Consider the following 21,682-nt stretch of genomic DNA (forward strand, 5'->3'; position numbering starts at 1 on the left):
GGGCAGCACACTCGGCCTGGGGAGGAGTCCCTACCTTGCACTAGTGTGCCCCGCTGGTCAATCTGGAACACGGCGCTCGCCCACAGAGGTGGGAGCATGGGGGCCAGCGTGGAGACACTCACAGGGAACCCAGCGTCCCACACCACCAGCCTGAGCCTCACAACCACGCTGCCGGCCTGGAGAGACATGATCTGCAGCCTCAGCTTCCCTCTTCGGAGCAAGTCAGAAATGGCCGGTGGGAAGGAGTTTTCAACCTAGTGGAGAAGAGGGCCAGCCACTCAGAGCAGATTTTCCCATCGATGTCTTCAGAACCCAGGCATCCCCTCCATGACCAAGAGGAGGCACCCAACACCAGCCTCCCCAGGCAAGCGGAGATGCCCCCAGGGCTCACTGTACCCCAGCGGGCCTCCCCGGAGACAGCTGGGCCAGGCCTGGTTGGTCTTCGTGGAAACTTGTGGTGACCCCTGCAGCCAGGCTTATCCCGGGTAAGATGCACAACCCACTTTGGGTGCCCTGAAACTTGACGTGAAGGTAATTGTATGTACAAGGAACAGACAGAGACACTGCCTGAGTGACCTATGATGGACGGATGGGCCATGAGGGACCACCGAGGAACAATCGCACGGCACCTTGGAGCTATCCCCCCTTACAGGGCTGTGTCCACAGGAAATGCACAGCAAAGCCAGGTGCTCAGGGCCACCTTGCTAGAGCCCGGGAAACCCAAGCCTTGCCCACCTTCCTGACACACCATGCCTGCATGCAGAAGTGAGTTACCATTGGGAAGGAGAGGGGATTCACTAAGAAAGTTCAAAAACTGAGTTATCTGCAGGTGAATGGTGGGAGGCAGCCCTCCCTTGGTCTCTCCCATTCCTAGGCATCTTGCAAGCAGAAGTACTAAGTGCTCTCTGTTCCAGAATATCTTTCCAAGACGTTTGTTTGATGAATGGCCCTGGGAGAGAGATGGCAGCTCCCTCTAGGGCAAAAGGCAGATTTGTCCACCATCTGATACAATGCAGATAATGACTCTGGGGCAAGGTAGAGGCAGGTCTGCTGCAGCTCTTTACAAAAGATTCGGTCCCAAGGGACTCCTCAGTGTAATGCAGCCCCACAGCACATGCATCACCCACCCAGGTGCCTCCACTCCACACCCATAGTACTGGGGGGTGAGAGGGGGATTGGCATCAAGGCAATACCCAAGTGCCCACTGTGCTGGGTGATAAATCCCTCTGACACTGACCCAGGCTTCCCACATTCTCCACCAGCACCAGGCAGCTGGAACAGGCCAATGTGTGGGCCTGCAGGAAGGGTAAAATCTGAGCCCTCTTACCATGCCTCCCAACTTAGCAAGACCCTTTGTTCCCCAATTTACTGTCTGGGGATGGGCGGCACTCCGAGGCTGGTTCTCCAGGATGTGTGCTGATGTCTCCCTCGGGCCACAGGCAGGAACGGTGCTGTGACTGCTGGTTAAAGCCCTCCTCCCTCAATGAAGCTACTCCAAAATGGGGAGACAGATCCCTGGGCCCCCAGAGGGAAGCAGTACAGCCCGTTTGAATCAAGGATATCTTCAAAGAAGGGCTGGCCTCAAACCTAGACTGAGTGCCCGTAAGAGGGGGGAAGCGCTGAGCAACCTCTGCGGGGTCTGGGCTGGGCCCCCAAAGGCAACATGCTCGGCGGCGCCACAAGGGTAGAGAGGCAGCAAGCGACTGGCTTGCCTCACTCCCGACACAGAGGAAGCCCCACCCTGTGCAAACCCCGCTTTACCTCGAGCAGCAGTTGCCGAGAAAAGTCCTGGAACTCCGGATGGCTGCGGTTGAGCAGCTGCTCTGTCACGTTGCGGTCCAGGATCCTTACCGTGACCTCGAATGCCCTGGCCTCTGAGGCAGACATAATGCAAATAAGCTGAAATCCAGTGATCAAAAGTCACATGCTTTTCTGCTAATGTTTTCCATAAAGCCTTTTCTTCAGGGGAAATTTTTAAAAACACAGGGTGAGGTATGAGTCTTAAATCAGGGTAGCCAAATTGGGGGAATCAATTTACCTCTACGCTGGAGTGACATACACACGCACACTTCTACAGCCAGGGCTGGGCATCTGCAGAATGAGTTACAAACATCACCCACAGTCCTCCTGTCCACATCCACGGGACGGGGCCTCATAGGAAGGTCTCCAGGCCACCTCTCACAAGGCGTGGCTGCTGCTTCCCTTTACCCTGCTGATGAGCACATGGCCCACCCAGGCCCCCTGTGCTCACGACCAGCTTGTCCCCGTTTGCACAGGACTTTCCAGGTCCCACTGAAAGTCCCACCTGTCAAGAACCTTCCCTGTCCCACGCAGACCGATAGGCCAGTCACCCTACAAGGGAGCTGTCCTTTTCTTTGGACATAAACGAAGCTGGGGAAACTCAAGGGAAACATGGGAGCGGATACCCACCCCGTCCCGACAGTGACACCCACATCTGCGGCACAGCCTGCCGCACCCTGCACCCTCCTCCAGGACCTGACACTACCCACAGCTTTGCCCCATCCCGGCTCTCCCTGGCTCGCAGGCTTTGGGGAGAGGGGCAGAGTTTATCACTGATGCATGCTCATGCCTAAGGCCGCAGAAACATCACCACAGCAAGATACTGTTCATTTCTAGATTGGGGCCCTCTGGACCTTCTCCCATCTTAGCCAGAGAAACATATCCTTTGTGGCCTCAGCCTCGATCCTGCCCACATCACAGACCCTCATGGATGGTCAGTAGCCACCAGTGTTTGGGGTTCAGGGGAGGCTCGGGGTGTCACTGCTACAATAATATCTACCACCTCTCAATATCGGGATAAGGTTGGACCGATCAGCTAGGGCCTTCAAGGCAAACCAAACTCCCTCCCTAAGAAGGGCTCTGCAAACCAAAGGCCTTTTACAATGTGGGGAAGGAAAGAAGGTCAAGGCCAGGAGGCAGTAGGCTGGCAATTCAGAAGTCTTCTGGGATCTTCCCGATCATCCCTCCTGCACTGGGATGCAGGTCTTCTTTCCCAGGGCACAGGGCTCGGGGGCTGGGTGGGCCTGCAAGATCCTCCCTGTCCCGATAGAGATGAACGGGCCCTGCAGAGGGTGGCTGGGGTTGGGGGGCAGCCGAGCGGGGAGACAGCAGCGGGATGCGGAGCTGGGGTAGCCTCGCTCCCGGGCCTTCAGGGAAGGAAGCCCTCCCGGGTCTCAGGGGCCCCACTCCGCTCATCCTCCCAAGCACTTTGAAAACGTAATGAGAAAATGAGTTGCTGCCTGCCCGGAAATCAGAGCCTCACGCAGAGCCGGGGTTGCATTTTGTGTGTCTGGGGCCCCCTGGGAGCCCATTCTGTGTGCCACCACAATTCGGCATGTGTCAGCCCAAATCAGTCCATCAAGGGTGTGGGCCATGCCATCAAGGTGTCCCTCATGCCACCCTCGCCATCACAAGCATCCCTCTGTGCACACGGTGGACCTTGCAGGGTCTCTCAGCCACAACTTCTGTGCTCTGTTCTCTGGGGCTCCCCCCATTCTGGCCCCTGCACCAGAGTGCCTTGGAGTGCCCCGCACCCCCAACCCACCTCCCCCTGCCAGAGGCCAGCCCAGAAGTCCCCTATGCAGAACCTGGAGCGGCCTCCACCCCCCAGGGGCCCCCCGACCAGGCAGAGGGGAGCACACCACGGGGCAGGGCCACGTGGGCCGTGCCAGCTGACTTCGGATACCGGAATTCCCAGTTCATGCCTACATCCTGTTTGGGGAAGAAAAGTTTCTTCACGGCCCCAATATAGCGGTCATTATGTTTGCTTTTCAAGTGTGTGGAGTGGGAGTGAGGCATGCTTGGTGAATACCCTGCGCTCTGCTCTCTGGTTTGGAGAGTTACACAGACTCAGCCCGTGGAATTAAGGGTATCAAACGGTCTCAGTGCATGCAAATCGCTGCCCTGTTCTGCTGTCGTACTTCTTGCCTCACTCCATCTGATTGCTTTGTAAGCCCCACAACCTACAGGAAGGGGAGCAACCCTCGGGGCTCTGGGGCTCCCCGCTCTCAGGCATCTGAGTATGCCCCAGCAGGATGACATGCCGGGGGACCATGGCACCTGTGCAGACCATGACCTCCACGGCTCTGCTCAGAGGACGCGGAGCTGCCACAGGCCCATTAGGAAGGGGGCCGGGCCGATGACCACCCTGCCCTGCTTATAGGAAGAACAAGGATCGGAGTCACTGGGGCCAACAGACCCGAGACAGAGCACCCAGCTCCTGGGTAACGCGGAGCCGGTGAGTGGCCTTACCGGTTCTCACAGTCAGCACGGCGGTGACATGGGCCCCGCACGCCTGATAGCTGGTCCTCACCCCATATAGCACTCCGGCCTCCAGCCCGGCCACCTCCAGGGTCATCTCCCTGGTCCTGGCGCTCCTGAGGAGCTCCTCACCCTTGTAAACCTGCACATGGAAAGTGCGGTTCTGGGTGGAATTTAAACTCCAAGACACCTGGAAGCTGCTGCTGGTGACGTTGAGGGCCATGTAGTCTCTGATGGGAGGGCAATCTGTGAAGGCAAGCCCCAGGGAGACACAGAGAACATCAGAGAGGAGCAACGAAAGCAAGAATCAGCAAGAGGGGCCGCATCCTGAACAGCAAAGCACACCATTCACCCAATGAAAAGGCAGCCTGCTGAATGGGAGAAAGTACTTGCAAATCATATGCCTGATAAGCGGTTAAAATCTGAAATATATATGGAACTCAAACAACTCAATAGCAAAAAGCAAATACTCCAATTTTTAAAATGGGTGGAGGACCTGAAGAGACATTTTTCCAAGGAAGAAATAGGGATGCCAACAGAACATGAAAAATGCTCCACACCACTGATCACCAGGGAAATGCAGATCACAACCCCAGTGAGACAGCACCCCACACTCGTCAAAATGGCCACTATCCGAAAGATAAGGAGCAGTGAGTGATGGCAAAGATGTGGAGAAAGGGAACCTCGTGCCCTATTGGTGGGGATGTAAATGGGTGCAGTCACTGTGGAAAACTGTATGGAGCTTCCTCAAAAAGTTAAAAATAGAAATACCATAGGACCCAGCAATTCCACTTCTGGGTATGTACCCTGCAGAGAAAGTGGAAGTTCCAGTGGCCAGGATTCAGTTCCAGTGGCCAGGATTCTCACCTCCCCTGGTCAGCTGGCTCACCACACACGTGTGGGTAACCCGTTACTACTGACTCCATATGAGGAGCTCTGCCCAGTGCTCTGAGCTGCACGGCTGCAGGAGAGGCTGGAGTGGCGGCAACACCCAGGACAGACCGAGACCCGGAGGCAGAGACCGGCTTCCTGCATGCAGACTTGCCCTGAGGCAGACGGGATGCTTGTGCTTGACCTGCCACCGTTGGTATAAAGTTGGGTATAAACCCTTTCACCCAGGAACGTTCCACTATCTTTTTTTGGTCTCACTGAATCAGGAGTAAACTTGCCCGGGGCTGAAATTCTCAGGCAAGACATACCCAAAGGAAATGAGAACACGATCTGGAAGATTTATCTGCAGCCCACGCTCACTGCAGCGTCACTCACAATAGCCAAGACACGAACACAGCTACGTTGTGTAACTGGCCACTATGGTGTGCCATGGCTTAAACACATATCCCAAAATTCAAATGCTGGATTCCTAACTCCCAGTACCTCAAAATGTGACTGTCTTTGGAGGGAGGGTCTTTAAAGACGTGATTAAGTCCAAATGAGATCTGGCCCTGATCCAACCTGACAGTGACCTTTTCAGAAGAGATCAGGACACAGACACACACACACAGGGACAGCCACGTGGGGACGCAGGGAAGGCAGCGTCTACACGCCCAGGAGAGGGGCCTCTGAGGAGCCAGTCCTGCTGACACCTCGACCTTGGGCTTCCAGTCTTCAGGGCCAAGAGAGAAAAATGCAGGTTGTTTAAGCCACCGGGCTCGTGGCTCTCTGCTTTGGCAGCCTGAGCAGGTTGGTGTGTGGTACAATGCTTCTCGCTACATTTATAAACATTATCTCAGTCCAACTCCAAGGGCTCAGGCCCTTCTGTGTCACACGTACGTCACTTGCCCAGACTTTGCTGGGCTAACTCATCATCTGAAGCTGTGGCCTGGTGTAGGAGCAGAACCCAGGAGTCAGGCTGAGGTTTCTGTTTCCATACCAAAATCCACACTTTAGGGAGTACTCTAACAAGGCAAGTGCTATATATTTTAATATTAAAATAGAATTAAATCTCTTTTGGGGAGAAAAATTCTGGCTTACACTGGCACATGGGCAATATGAATTACATGAAAAGTAGGGCAACCTTCAGTCTAGGCACCATAATTTTTACATTGAAATTTGAGTTCTATAAAGACAAGCCATGAGATTTTTTAAAAATCTTCCTCAAAACCACAATAGAAGAATTAAAAAGGGTCTAAAGTTTCCCAAAGCCCTTCATGTAACTATTCATAGGAGGTATGCTTTCCGGTATGATAGAAAAATTCTCTTTCTAAATTTTTCCAGAAAAAAAAATACATTTTTTTCCTTTCAGTAGAAAATGAAAACTGTTACAATTCAACCCATTTCCCTTTTTGCCTTGGCTGCCAAGGGGCTCACAGTTGAGTACCCCCCCACCCTAGTCCTGTGACTCACCCTGCTTTATAAATCACGATGCCCCACCTCCAGTCCTGTGAGCCCCACAAGCCCCCCCCAAAGCAGGTGGGTGTGAACTATTGGAAGCTCATGAGAAATGTGGTCTCAGCCCTCCCTCCCCTGTGGTACTTAGACAGGGTGTGTGACCTGCACCTGAGTTCCCAGTTTCCTGATAACTCCCAGGAAGGGGAGGCAGAGTGTGGTTTGAAGACACCTCCTGAATTGTCCAGTATTTTTCTGTGAGTTTGTCCTACAAATGGACACAGACACAGCTGTTCAGGCTCTGTGATGCTCTCCTCTGTGGCAGGAAGAGTGGGAGCGTGTTGGCTGTGGGGCCCTGTGAGCCTCACCCCCCTTCCCCCCCAGTCACTGGAACTGCTGGAACTTCCAATGACCACACAGCTTTTCCATCTTCCCGGGGGGCCGTGTGTCTCCCTAGGAAACCTGAAAACACTGTGTGTTTTCTCTGTGCTGCCGAGCCACACAATGCCAGATGTTCTTTAATCCTGTGGACAACAATGCAGCGCCAGGTAACAGGAAAGAGCAGTGGGGGGCCAAGAATGAGGCCCGAGGGCTTGAGCAGCTGTGCACAACCCGCATCCAGGCTGTGGCCCCGTGTCCTTGTGCCTCTCAGGAGTCAGATGTGATGTGGGGCTGCAGATGGCTGATCCGTATCACGGGCCTGGTGCTTGGTCATTTAAAAGCACGTTCGTTAAAAAGCCTCTCAGCGGAGGGAGATTAAAGTAGTGTATGCCTGTGTATTTGAGAAGAACCCTGAGACTAGTACAGGAAGAGGCCAGGAGGCTACAGCAGCTGGAGAGATACTCGCTCTTTAAACTGAGAGGCAAAGGGTCCCTGCCACACAGCCGGTCTGAATGCCATGAAAGCTTCAGACGCATTGCAGCAGCTGCCGTCTGTCTGTGGCTTCTGGCCACTGAGTCTGTGGGCACATGGAGCAAGAGACTCCCCTTTAATCCAGGGAAATAAATTCTCCCTGAGGACAACACTACCACTGAACATTCATGTGCCCTTCTCCAGTGTATTAACGTTGAGGCCCTTGCAATGTCCATATTCAACTATTCTGACCAACTCCAGTGGCAATTTCTTACGGTTCCATACTTACTGAGCATCTACTATGTGACCAGCACCGCCGTGGCCCTGATGGAAATAGCGATGAATTAACACCCACCCCAATGCCAGACACACACGTGGGAATGTCCAGGCCAGTGTGGCCTGCATCGTAGCAGCAGGGACACGGGGCTGTGGGGTTTTCACGGGGAGCTATGGACACTCCCTCCCAACATCTGTCACATTGCCACACGAGCCATCAGTGACATAGCACTGGCATGGGCTGAGTGCCACCTGCACATCATCCCACTGAGGCCTTCCAACAATACCAGGAGACAGATGCTATGAGCCCATTGTACAAAGGACAAAACTGAGGCTGGGAAAGGGTAAGAAGACAGTCAACAGCAAAGCTGTCCAATAACTAAGCTATCCCCCCCCACAAAGCTGACTGATAGCAACCTCCTAAGACAGCAGCCCCTAGTCCCCAGAGCCTGTTAAAGTTACCTGGTTTGGAAAAGGGGGTCCTTGCAGGCATGATTAAGTTAAGGCTCTCCAGACGAGATGGTCGGGATTATCCAGGTGGGGCCCAAATGCAATCACAGGTGAGCTCGTAAGAGGGAGGCAGAGGGAGATTTGACGCCACACGCAGAAAACGGGGAGTAGGTGGACAGAGGGAGCTCTGAAGGGGCCGGCCTCAGGGCCGGAGGGACGCGGCTACAGCCAGGGACACACGCAGCCCCCTGGGAGGTGGGCAGGGCCAGGCACCATCCTGCCCCGGAGCCTGCAGAGGGAGCAGGGCCCCGCCCACACCTCGGTTGGGGCCCAGTGGTGATGACTCGCCTTCTGCCCCCGACCAGACTAAAGGCCAAGTTGGTGGCATTTGGTGACAGGAGCACCAGGAAATGACAGCACTTCCCAACTCTTCCACCTGTTTTCAAGGCAGCTCTCGGCTGAACAGTGCAACCTGCTGGGAAGTTCTGGCCAAATGCTCCAACTTTTAACATACTGAGGCCAACCCCATTCTGTAGGACAGACCTCGACACATTTTAAACTGGAAATAGCCTTTCTGCCCGTTGCCCCTCTGTCTTCCCTCTCACTTGGGCTTTAGTCCTTCCTCAGCCAGGATGCTTTCTTCTCGCTGACCTTTAGCTTTGCAATGTTCATCCTATAACGTGGCTTCAAAAATAACACCCAGTTCTTGACTCCATATGGCCCATGGCCTGCCCCATCGTACAGTTGGACCTAGATCCAGCGGCGCACTTCGGACACTGCTCAGGGGTCTGCACCATTATGTGTTCCGGGCAGTGCCAACCCATCCCGGCTGAGCAGGGCGCGTGGGGCCTCACCTCTCCCACCGTCTCCGTGCCAGGCTCTGCTCCTCTTTCCCCGAGGCCTGTCAGCTCAACACCTGAACCTTGTAAAGGTGGGAAACACTGAGGACTCAGGCCACGATTCTGAGCATTCAGCTGTGTGAACTCTGACCAGAGGGGGAGAGCACCCACTGGGAGAACCTGAGCAGCTGCTCCCCGCCAGCCTTGGCTGCCTCTCCAGTGGGCAGCCCTGCCCTCACCAAGCCTCAAATTTAGAAGTTTCTTTACAGAGCTTGTCTTGTCAATGGGTCTCAGGCCAAGGCAAGTCCACTGTGGATTCAGTGAGACCAAAAAATGACTATGGAACATTCTGGGGGTAAAAGGATTTATCCCCAACTTTATTCCCACGGTGGCAGGTCAGTCACTAGAATCCTATCCACTCAGACGAGTCTGCAGGAAGCAAGCAGGTCTCTGCCTCTGGGCCCCTCTGCCCACACAGCCGTCTCAGTCTCTGTCCTCAGCACTGCTGCACTCCAGTCTTGCCTCTGCTCTCCTGCAGCCATACCACCGTGTCACCCAGAGCACTGGGCGGAGCTCTTTATATAGAATTAATAGCAACATATTGCCCACACGTGTGTAGTGAGCGAGCCGATCAGGGCAGGGGAGGCTACAGGAACCTTCACTTTATCCGCACTCCAACCGTCCAGGATTCTCGCCTCTCCCTCTATGTGCCCTCAATCCTCTAGGAAACTGGAACATTGTAACCAAATTAATGCAGTATACAAATACTCAAAAGAGTTAACCAAAAGAACCATGGGTGGGCCTTACAATACCCACCTTCTCCAGCTTCTCCAGCAGAAAGTCTTTGTGGGTTAAATTGTAACATTTCCAGAATATCTCGCCAGGCTTTAGTATATCTGCATATCAATAAGCGTTCAGAGGTGGAAAGAAGTACAGTTTTAGTGCATTTGCATCATTCCTCAGTGGTGGAGAGAAGTTCATCTCCATATCAATGGGTAATTACCTGGGCAAGGAGGGCTCATCTGTACCTGAGAGGGGAGGGGAGGGGAGGGGAGGGCCGGTTTTGCTTCTGCAGGAGCAGGAAATAGAGAAATGGCCCCAGACTGCAGTTTGTAAGCAATGAACCGATTTTAAACTTTATTTCTCCCTTTGACTGATTTCAGTTTTTAGAGGTGTTTTGCCCTGGCATTTCCTCTCCCCGGACTTACAGTCTTGCAGACACGCAGGCCCATCTTGTTGCTTTGTCTCTGCCTTCTGCTTCATCCTCAGCGGCCAGGGCGGCTGCTCTGGGTTCAATTGTTGCCACAGCTCCAGTAAGAGTCTGTTTGACTTTCCATCTAATTTCTTGCTGTCTGCTCCTGCCTTTATCAAATAAACCCGCATCTGGGTTCTCGTGACCTTCACGGGGCCCTTTAAATTCTTCCTTCGAGAAGCAGACCGTATTTCCTTTGGTGCCCTCACTGCTTGAGCCTGAGGATAGGAGCTGAGCACAGGGTGCTCCACGACCTGGGGAGGGGGCTGCACCCCTCCTGGAGGAACCCGCGGTTGCCAAGTCCTGGTTTTCTTTCTGGCTTTCAGTTTGAACAGAGGAGGGGCTGATGCCTCCGGCAGAGGCAGGGCCTCCACCCCCACCTGTTCATCAAGCCTTCTTTCCTCCATTTCTGGAGCTGACGGCTCCATTAACTCCTTCACCTGCCCCTGGCACCTGGCAGCCTGTGCTCTCGTGCTGCTTCCTCTCGGGCCACCACGACATCCTTCACCATCTCCACCGTACCTCACGGCGACGCCATTTCAGTCACCAGCACATTGTTTACCTCCTCAACGGCACCTCGCAGCTCATGTTCTGGTGCTGCCTCTTCCCTTGCTTCCTGCAGGAGGATGTCTTTCTCCCTTTCAGCTTTTCTCAATATTGTGAGAAAAAAACCTCCCACCATTCCCGCAGCCTGGCAGGCACTCTGTTTCTCTAAGGAATTCCCTGTTTTGCTGAGGGCCTCCTTTACTGCCTCAGGTGTTGCCTTGGGGCTGTCCCAGTCCTGGGGTGGGGCCCAGTCCTCTAGGAGGCAAGCCACACCAGACCACACGTCCACTGGGGGACACTGGAAAGTCTCCCCATCCGTAGGGGTAGCCCGCTGAGACACCCCTCCCATGAGGGCAGCCTGTTCTTTTCCCTGGTCAACAATGAATCCTGCCAACTGTCGCCAATTGCCTTGCAAATGGATATTAGCACCTGGCAAGTTCACTGCAGAGTCAATGAGACCGAAAATGACAATGGAACGTTCTTGGGGTGAAAGGGTTATAATCCAACTTTATTTCCACTGTGGCAGATCAGTTACTAGAATCCTGTCCACTCAAAGCGAGTCTGCATGCAGCAAGCTGGTCTCTGCCTCTGGACCCCTCTGCCATCTGTCTCTGTCCTTGTCTCTGCTCTCCTGCAGCCTTGCAGCCATGTCACCCAGGGCACTGGGCAGAGCTCTTTATATAGAGTCAACAGCCATGTATTGCCCACATGTGTGTAGGGAGCTAGTCAACCAGGGCCAGGGGAGAATCTTGGCTACAGGAACCTTCACTTTATCCACAGAGCTGAATAGCTACTGGGTTCCAGCTAGGAAGGGGGCTGTGTCAGAGGGAGTTAGGATGACCCTTGGAGACAGTTACAGTCCATCCTGAAAGCAAAACGTGCTCCTGAACATTAAGTGCAAACCATGCAATATTTCTTACGGTTTTGCGTTGTGCAAGAATCCAGCTGCCCCATGTCTCATTAATTGGGTGACTAATTTCACAAGAAAAGCATCTGAAATTTGTGCTGTATTTTCCATGGGTTTGTACCTCTCATCCATTCCAGCAGATTGCTCATTTATATTAGCTTCTAAATTTAAAACACATGCTGTTTCCCTTAGCAATATGCGACTGGAATTCACTCTGCAATTCTGGTCTGCAAGCACTGGATTTGTCTTCCCTGCCCTATTATAAGTGAAGTCAGCTTTCTATCCATATCTAGCTGTCCAGTGTCCTTCATCTGGAAGGGATCTTGCAACTTGCGCCGGATAGCATGGCAATTTGAATGAACATTCCTAACTGTAAATAATCAGATATTTTTTCAGATTACTAACCAAAGTATTGTCAATAACTGCACTCTAGCCTTCTATTCTCATTGACTGGACAGGGTTCTCCCCAAAAAGTCAGGAGACCCAGGACAGTGTTTGTGTGGGGGGGTCCTGTGCAAAGCATAGTGGGCACATTTGTGCATGGGTGGGGAGGTGCACATGTCTATCCAGACCCGTGCAAGCTGGGGTTCCACCTGCTCCTCTCCCACTCATCCCAGCTGCCAGGCCAGTGCCTGCACCTGCTGCCCAGCCCACCTGCAGACAGCTGCCGACTATGTGCCTCCCTGAGCCCTACACCTCCGCAGGAGCAGCCACAGGTGACTGCCATCTGCAGCTGGGGCAGCCCTGCAGGGAGGGGGACAAGAGATTCCAAGGGCAGCTTCCCAGAGGCAAGGAGGCCTGAACTGGGCCAGGCTCCTTTCCGTCTGCACACAAATGTGCTTTAGCGTCATGCACCTCCTGGGAGTCACCCCTCCTCCAAGTTCCGCTTGACTTCTCTGAGCCTCTTCAGAGTAAGTGCCTATAAGGATTCCCCCTTCCCACTCTTCTTTCTGCCTCACCCCGTCCCTGCAAACCTCCCCTCCTGTTCCAGATAGTGGGGGTCCTCAGCCGCAGGCCCAGGCCTCTGCCCCATCTCCCAGGAGGTCCACAGCTTCAGTGCCACCTGGCTGCTGCTGACCCCGGGTTTGTGTGCACAGCCCTAACCTGCCACTGATGGTCTCAGTCAGCATTGTGGCATCTCCCCTCGATTCCTGTTCCACTCCGTTTCAACTGTCATTGCCCAAAATGACAACAATAACCCCAGTCTACCCAGTTCATCTAGAAACCCCCATCTGTTTATCATTCAAGCAAGACATCTGTGCGCTGCCCTATTTCCTCTTCCTCTCCCACATCTAGTTCACCAGTAAGTCCCAAAGATTCTGTCTCCAGGGTGCTCCTGGCATCCACCTCTCCCCACGGCCTCCGCCACCTAGATTCCAGCCCTCTGAGGCTCATCTTCACAGCACTTTTCAAAATATAGTTTCTTCTTTCTCCAAGCCAGTGGGTGGCAGGAACCCACCTGGAGCAGAGCTGGGCACTTCCTTCTCGGTGTTTCCACCAGCACCGGCATGACCTTTTGCCATCTGGGTTGACCTTACAATGCCAGGGACAGCCCAGGCTCTTCAAGGCCCCAGTGTGAGTATTAATCAAGCCCTTTCCACTCTCAAAAGGGTCCCCATTAAAAATAAATCATACAGGCATCCTGCTTGCACTCTGTGCCTGGCAGGCCCCTGGTGTGCTCTCTCCAGGAGCAAAGACTATGATCTGTTCATACGTGTCGCCCCGAGCAGCAGCTGGCGCAGTGAACAGCACATCAACAAGCATTTGTTAGACCAAAGAACTGCAAGAACAGCCTATGCGATGGAGGGTGCTGGGCTGGAACAATCGCCTTAGCCACCCCTTCCCTGCCTGGGAGGGCCCTGCCACCCACCTTCACACATGCTGGGCAGCCTCTGGGGAGATGAGGTGGGCGACTCCAGGCAGCAGCCACACTGAGATGAGCCCCGCGTGTTGGAGCACACTTCTCCTCCAGAGCAGGCACTGAGTTCATAGAAGAAACATCTGTTTACATCTATTGAAAAGGAGAACAGGTGAGTTAAACCACCTGGTCATTTTCATCAGTCTCCACACCTGTGTTACACAAACTGAAGAAGTGGCCTGGGCAGTGGGCCCTGCGATAACTTATGAAGCCCCATCTTCAAAAGCCCACATGGTCCACTGGTCTCCTTCACCAGGGCAGCCGGCCCACATCTCAGGGCACGCGGCTTGCTCACCTGGCGGCCAGGATGTGCAGGTGGGAGGCTACCGTGGCCCGAGTTGCTGTGGGACCATATCGAGTCTGAAGGGTCATGATGCAGTCCGAGCATCCTACCCAGGAATAAACCTTGTGGACGGGCAGTTTTCTGGACTGAGAAGGAGAACAGAGAGGCCCCAGGCAGCCAGCCAGGCCCGGTGACCATCCTAGCAGACAGAAACAACCCTGCGGAACACCAGCTCAGGCAAGGCCAGGATGAAGGCAGACAAAGCCAGGCCACTTCACCTTTATCCAAGCCAGACAGAAAAAGACCACCTGTCACCCACAAAATGCCAACCCCCTCTTGGCCAAGATAAGTGACTATTAGTTATTTACTAATTATAGCTCATCTCCATGCTAGTTTTTGCCTGCCGCTAGATAACATTTACTGTGATACCCAGTCACAGAACTGACAGCGCCCCATTCAGATCAAAGTCATGCTCCTTAGACCCGCCCCCATGGCCTCTCTAACAGCCTCCTGCTGAGACAAGCCTCCCCTTGCTGCCTCCAGGCATCCCTCCGGGGTGCTCTGTGGTGTCTGGATGGAGGGCCATGGCAGAACAGGACACGCCCTTCCCTTACTGGCACTGCTTGGCCTGGTGTCAAGCACATCTGTGGATTTGGAAGGGAATCAGATGCAACCATTTTCACTTTTGCAGGCTCCAGACCCTGCTGTCACTCTGTGTGACCTTCGGGGTCAGAGAAGCTTCACCAGCTGAGCAGCCATCTGCCCACCAGGGAACAGCAAACCGCAGCAGCTTCAGGCCATGGGAGCCCAGCCCCTGGCTCAGCACTGCCCTCGGCTGCTGCCAGGCTGCAAGGGCACAGCTGAGCAGGGGAGACAGTGGCCACGTTGCCCACAGCCAAAAATGTGTCCTGTCTGGCCCTTTTCAGAAAGTTTGCTGACCCCTGACAGAGACCAAAATCAGAAGAAAGGAAAAGACAGACTAAGGGATGCCTTCCAGAAACAAGGCCACATCTGTGTGCTTCGCCATGCTCAGCTCTGTACAGTTCTGCTGAGACAGCCTCCAAGGCACAGGGATGCCCCCTGGGAAGGTGGGTAAAGGCAGCAGGGAAATTTGGAAACCCAAGAACTGGAGAAACAAGTTATTCATGAGTTGTTCTGGGATTTGCTCGCCAGTGCCCACTTGGCTGGCAGGAGAAGCCTGGGGGTGAGTGGGTGTGCGGGGGACGGGGAGAGCTGTTGGGGCAAAACATTCTCAAATCTTTGCCTCAGAACTTGGGGGTTAAACTTGGCATGGGCAGAGTGAGCTAAACATGGGAAGACCACCCCTCGCCGGCTGGACTCTCTGCTTCTACTATGCCCCCTCCCCAAGGAGAGGACCAAGGGAGGGCACCACCTTGCACCTGGACGCTGATCACTTCATAGACGCGCTTCACGATGCCAGTCAACATCGCAGAGACGTTAGCGACGGGCACCGGCTGCGGCAGGCCCAGCAGCAGCCGCAACACAGTGGTCGAGGTGTCCCCACCGGCCGACTGCAGGTGATGGACAGTGGGGTCCAGAGGCTGCAAGGCACCTATGACCTGTGAAGCCGGAGTTAGACTGTCACACAGTGGACGGCGCTCCCGTCAGACAGGCAGGGAAGCTGAGGCCGGGGGAAATCAACATTAACTGTACACATGCATGATTCAGCTCTGCAGGAAAGGACGTCTGTAATATTTTTATATTGGTCATCAGCCCAATAAAAGTCCTAGAAACCAGATTCTAAATACTTCTGCAACACCAGTTGTTAAGAGTTGAATTATGTTGTCACTCCCCCTCCCAAAAAAAAAGCTATGTTGAAGCCCTCACCCCCAGGACCTTAGAATGTGACCTTATTTGGAAATAGGGTTGTAGAGATGTACTTAGTTAAGATGAGGTCACTAGGGTGGGTCTTTGCTCAATATGACTGGTGTCCTTATACAAAGAAGACGTGTGAACACAGAGATAGACACAGATAGAAGGAAATGGTGTGAGTGGTGGGGGTGGGGAGGGGATGTTGGAGGGGATGTGGAGGAGACCACTGTCTACATGCCAAGGAGAAAGTCCTGGAATGGACCCATCCCTCCACTTCAATGTCAGGCTTCCGGCCTCCAGACAGAGAAAGAATGAATGTCGCATAAGCCCCCAGGCTGCGGTGCTTGGCTCAGCAGTTCCGGGAGGAAACACCAGCCAGCGACAGGCCCCCAGCCCCCACACTTGCAGTTGGTGACAGAATTAGATCTGGAATCAGAGAACTAGCTGTCAGACCATGATCTCATGTTGTACACATCTGATTTCTTTTCTAAGTTAATGATCCCTTTTCTCATCTCACATACATTCTTCTTTGCTCCAGCCTAATATCTTAAAATCTCAAGATATAATTTGCCTTGGGAAGCAAGGCAAGTTGGGATGACCCCCTCCCTGCACCCCCAGCCCCGGCAGAGCAGCATCACAAAACAGGCTCTGCCAACAGGCACCCAAGGCTCCGTGGGAAGCCAGAAAGGCAGTCTGAGGGCCCTGGAGCCCGTCTCCTCCTCGGCACCCTCGATACCCCTTCACAGCGGGAGACACAGCCCATAATTGAGGAGGCAGAACCGAATGCCAGCCCTGGCCTCCTGGGAGCCCCACACCAGCCAGGACCCGAGAGGGCAGGCCCCCTCCCGCAGGGCGGTGGTGTCTGCCTGCAGAAACAAAACCTACACACATGAAGAGACAACAGATGACACAGGACAATAGTGTTTACAGTTCCACCACCATGACAACAACTAAACAGCTCGGAGCCTACGTGTATCAGTGCCATGCAAGCTCTTCACATGCATGATGAACCTCACAGTCACTGTCTCAGACAGGATTCGTGTTAGTCCTATTTAATGGAGGAGGTAGCTATCGCACAGACAGGCTAAGTAACTTGCCCAAAGTCACACAGCAGCTTTGGGATTGAATCCAAGCAATCTGGCTGCAGAGCTGTGCTTTTACTGGCTAACAGGGCAGCCTAACCCCCTAATGAGCTAAGACAAAAATCACTTCTAGCTGGGGAAGATGGCAAGAATGACGTTCTGGACTATCTCCTGGCTGTCTTACTGTGTGGCCCAGGGCAAGGTGAGCATGTATGTCCTCTGTTCTGGGGCCACCACAGCCCACTGTCCTAAACACAGAGGGACCCGACCCCGGGACTGACACCATGACCGCCAGCCCCACATGGGACACATCCATGGGATGTGAAGGTCAGGCAGGAACAGCCACACACTGTGTGGGGCCCAATGCAGAAGGAAAATGTGAGGCTCCTTGTTCAAAAAGTATTAAGCTTTTCAAGAGGTAACAGCAGGACCTCACGCTAAGTGTGGGGTGACTGCTTGGGTCACTTACCCCTGAGGCCGGCTGTGAGGTCAGATCACCACCTGGGAGAGCCAGCATATGGGACTGATGGATCCCCTGCCCACTGCTGGGTCCCCAGGACTGATGGTAACACCCATCATGTGAAGTCCTGGTTGGAAAGCCATGCTGATGTGTCAGAGGTGTGAGCTGTCACAGCAGGGCCACCAGCAGCACCCCTCAAGGGGACAGGTGGCCATGTCTAGAAACACTTTCGGTTGCCACACCTGGGCACATCCCTGGGGTCCTGTGGGTGTAGCCCAGTGTGCTGCGATGGCAGGCAGCCCCAAACGTCAGAAGGGCCAAAGTGGAGGACCACATCTGGAGGCCAGGCCCCGGCGCCCTACAGAACCTGGGGTCTGAGCAAGGTGGATAAGGGTCTAGGCTGTCTCCTCTGGGCCTTTGTTCAAGCAGCATGAGGGTGAAGGATTCGGGGTTTCACTTTACATTCCATATAGGGCGGGGCTTACAACGCAACCTGCACACCTTTGTGCATGTACCAAATTATGTGGAAATCACACCTCGTTAGAGCTGGTTTTTAATGAGGAATTCTCATCTGTTTAAGAGTCAGTCATTCGGGGGTCACTCATGGAACTCCCCCTGACCTGTGTCCACCCCATGCCCACACATGCAGCCACCCCGTGGCTCTCCCACCTACCACGGAGTGCAGAAGCCGCATGTGGTTCAGGAGCCGGGGGTCCACCTGCTGGAGTTCCTTGAAGTCCATTTTCACCAGGACAGTCAAATTGTACCAGAAACCCTCCGGGTTCCCCTGTGGAACTGCCCAAGGACACAGACTGACGGGTCATAGGCCGCCACTAGGGGTGGCTTGGACATTTCCCCTGCCTCTTATGTTATACACATAATCCTAACACACTCTACAATAGATTATTGTATATAATGGATACTAGATAAGACTGTACATAATACATGATATTTAACATATATCCTATAATACATATAGCAAAATAGCAGAATTAATGTATATTATATGTAACAATGTTATTAATTTAAACTATACTTATATAGTATATACTATACTAATACTATAATGAATTATAATATTTATTGCACATGACATATATTTATTATTTACACATATTCCCCTCACTCTGAACCTCCACCAACCCATTCTCCTAGAGGCAGGCCATGGTCAAGGGCAGAACTTCCCAGACCAGGCATGCATGCAGTGAGGGCTGGGCCATGGACCTGCCAAATGCTGTGAGAGTGATTTCAGCTCCCTGAGGTGCTTCACAGGCAGCCAGCTTTACCTCCTCCCACCATGACAGTTTAGCATCCAGCCAGCACCACCCAGAGCACCTAGGGATTCCCCAGGTAAACTTGGGAAATCCAGGTCCCTGCTCCCCTCCTCAGAGCACCTGTGAACACCTTCCCCTGAGATTTTGGTGGCCAATTTTGACAAACACATTGCCTAGGAGTGGAATGTGCTATGCTGGGCACACGGCTGCAGGCTCCTGGTAAAACCGGGGCTGCTGTTTCTGGAAACCCACTCCTCCCCAACCTTCACCCAGATCAGAGCCTGGGCCCCATCCCCTGCTCAGCTGCCTAACTGGAGACCTGCTTTTCTGAGCCCTCAGCCCTACCTCCAGGAGTGGGCACCACACAGCGGTGGCCTCCTGACGAGGGGCAGCACTTCTGAAGTCCGGGACAATCGGGGTCCAGGGTACAGGGCAAGGTGGATGCTTCCAGCCCCACTGCAGGGCAGGCCCCAGGTCTTGAAGCAAACTCCCAGGACGGATTCAGGGCTGGGGAGAGATCGATTAGCAATTACTAATGTTAGCAACAGCATCCTTGAGCGCTGAGCAGGCACTCCTCTGAGGTGCTTCCTGGTGCTGGATTCCATCTGCAGTTCTTGGAGGACACAGTGTGGCCAGCTCAAGGGCCATATCCCGGGCTGGAAAGCACCTCACCACATCCTGCAGAGCAGCCATGGAGGGCTGTTGCTCTGACTTTAATGTAGTCTGACCATCTTTCCTAGAAGAAGGGCAGTTTCAGGTGGGGTTCTGGGTGTCCCCTCTCCTATAGGCCTTAGGAGACCATGTGCAGGGGCCCCACCACCCCATTAAAGGACTCCCTGGTGCTCTGGGTCCTGATGGCTCACTCATTCACTCCCTCACTCATTCATTCATATTTATTGAGCACCTACTATGTGCCAGGCATGGTGCAAGATGCCCAGGACCCAGCAAGGTACCAGAGGCAAAGTCCCTGGCTTCAGGATACATAGATTCCAGTGAACAGAGGCCAAGGCCCAAGAAGACCTATAGAAGGTGAGATGGGAGGAGAGGCTCGGTGAGGAAAAAGCAGGGCCTGGGGCAGGTGGGCAGGGCAGGCTGTCCTGGAAAGGTGCCTCTGCAGAGGCTGGGGGAGCAGAGAGCACCCCTGCGGACTTCAGGAGTGCACAGGGCCCCCCAAAAGACAGGAGAAACCCAGCAGACCCTTGCTGTGCTGAGGTGAGGGCCCTGGGGGGCTGAGGCAGTCCAGGGGTGAAGGGAACACCACTGGTGCCCACCTAGATCCTCCAAGTGCTCTGATTAGCTGTGTGGCCCCGTCTCTCGCGGCCTCAGGTGGCCATCGGGGCTGGAGCTGCCTCTCGCCGTGTGTAAAGCCCCAGGTGCCTGGGGTTTGACCAGCCACTGGCCTACTCTGCACCCAGTGTTGTTACACTCCTTCCTCTGTGCCTTCCCTTGCCCTGGGGGAAATGTGACACTGCGTGGCCATGCATGCCCTGGCTGCTGGGAGGGTGGGGGCACCCAGCTGAGAGCCACTGTGATGGTCCAGGTGACAGCTAGTGGTGGCAGGGCTGGGATGATGAGTGGTGGCAGCGAGAAGCCTCAGATCCTGGGCACCTTTAGTGAGGAGCACCCACAGGATGGCCTGACAGATGGGTGGGCTTGTAGAAGACAGAGAAGCTCCAAGAAGCCTCCAGGGCTTCGGGTGTAGGCGTCACCTGGCTCCAGTCCTGGGCTGGGGATACCTGCCAGAAGAACGGTCTCAGGTGGAGCCCAAGGTTGCCACACAGATGTGAGGCCTGGCATGCCTACTGGACATGCCCTTGGCGACGCGGCACACCCCCCACTGGGCAGTTCTGGGTGTCGGCTGAGGCCAACCACAGGGCTTGGGGCCGCACAACTCCAGGGGCCCCTGTGCACAGTGATTTCCGTGTGAGCCTGCCTCCCAACACAGCTCTGGGCCATCACTGCAGAAGTGCTGGCAGCCAGCGGCAATGAGGACACGTGGCCAGACATGGCTATAGTCACCATACGAGACCCAGGGCTCCGGCCTGAACCTCAGCCACAGCTACGGGGGCATGGGCTGGTTTTTGAAGAAAAGGGTGTTAGAGATCTGAGAAAGGGACAGACATATCTGAGAATCCGAGCCCTCCTGGGGGGGGGTTGGCTAGGAGTCCAGGTGCTGATATTTAGGGTGATAGAAAATCACAAAGAGGAAGGAGAGAGAACCTGAACCCAGGAGGCTGGCTGAGCCGCTCATGGACGCTCATGGTGCTCAGCAGACAGCCAGACATGGTGGAGGCTGCCCGGACCCTGCCTGGGGGACCCTGCAGGCAGCAGGGTGACCATCTGGAGAGCCTACATGTCGGCCTGCCCAGAGGTGGAGCCGGGCCAGGATGGAGGGGAGCCAGGAGCAAACCCAACCCCAAGCCTAAGGAGGCTGTGGAGGAGGTAGAGACCACAGGGATGCACCTGAGGGAGGGCCAGTGAGCCCGCGGCCTGCTGCCAGCTGCCCCGGAGGAGGCACCCTGCCCACCCACCCTGGGTGCTTTTCACGCCCATTCATTTAAAGCTCTGTGCCCCACAAGCTATTTAAAAGTGCAGTTCCAGGCCCCTCAAACTCCAGGAAAGCTGAACAAGACCATCTGACACCCACACTCTGGAAACACCCCCAGTAGGGAGGAAGATGAGAAAAAATGAAAGCATTAGAAAGAAAAGTGAGACTGAAGTAGAGCAGGGTTGGCGGGGCCAGGAGGGGGTCGGAGTCACAGTCACACTCCCGTGTTGGTTCCACAGTCGGGACAACGCACCACCCTGTTCTGGAGACTAGGTGAGGAAACTGGGAGCTCTCTCTACCAGCTTTGCAACTTGCCTGTAAATCTAAAACTATCCTGGATTAAGAGGTTTGTTTAAATTAAAGAAAATTAGGCACCAAGAAAAACTGGCTTCCAAAAATGGTTGCCTGAGCACAAGCATTTTTGAGTTCAAGTTTATCTTAATTTGGGTGCTGCCGGGAATCCCCCTCCGAACCTTGGGGTTGGCTGGCCGGCTTAGGAGAGCCCAAGAGAACAGTCACTGGTCCCAGCTTGGTAGAAAGTCGAAAATCTGCTTCT

The 21,682-nt window shown here is 54.2% G+C and overlaps 1 protein-coding gene across 3 annotated transcripts in view; it reads right to left on the reverse strand.

Moving 5' to 3' along the window:
* The window catches only part of UMODL1 (uromodulin like 1), a 63,713-nt gene that overhangs the window by 34,013 nt on the left and 8,018 nt on the right, over nt 1-21,682 (reverse strand). For 2 of the 3 annotated variants that reach the window (XM_073231301.1, XM_073231300.1), the window contains exons 3-10: nt 18,924-19,085; nt 17,978-18,099; nt 15,323-15,509; nt 13,599-13,739; nt 4,273-4,527; nt 1,762-1,874; nt 397-519; nt 35-254 (exon numbers count right to left, since the gene is read on the reverse strand). In XM_073231301.1, coding sequence (XP_073087402.1) covers nt 35-254; nt 397-519; nt 1,762-1,874; nt 4,273-4,527; nt 13,599-13,739; nt 15,323-15,509; nt 17,978-18,046 — 1,108 coding nt within the window. In that variant the 5' untranslated portion in view covers nt 18,047-18,099; nt 18,924-19,085. The remainder of the gene's footprint in view (nt 1-34; nt 255-396; nt 520-1,761; nt 1,875-4,272; nt 4,528-13,598; nt 13,740-15,322; nt 15,510-17,977; nt 18,100-18,923; nt 19,086-21,682) is intronic. The other variant, XM_073231302.1, reaches the window with a different exon arrangement.

This window comes from Manis javanica, chromosome 3, assembly GCF_040802235.1.
Source record: "Manis javanica isolate MJ-LG chromosome 3, MJ_LKY, whole genome shotgun sequence".
Classification (NCBI taxonomy): Eukaryota; Metazoa; Chordata; class Mammalia; order Pholidota; family Manidae; genus Manis; species Manis javanica.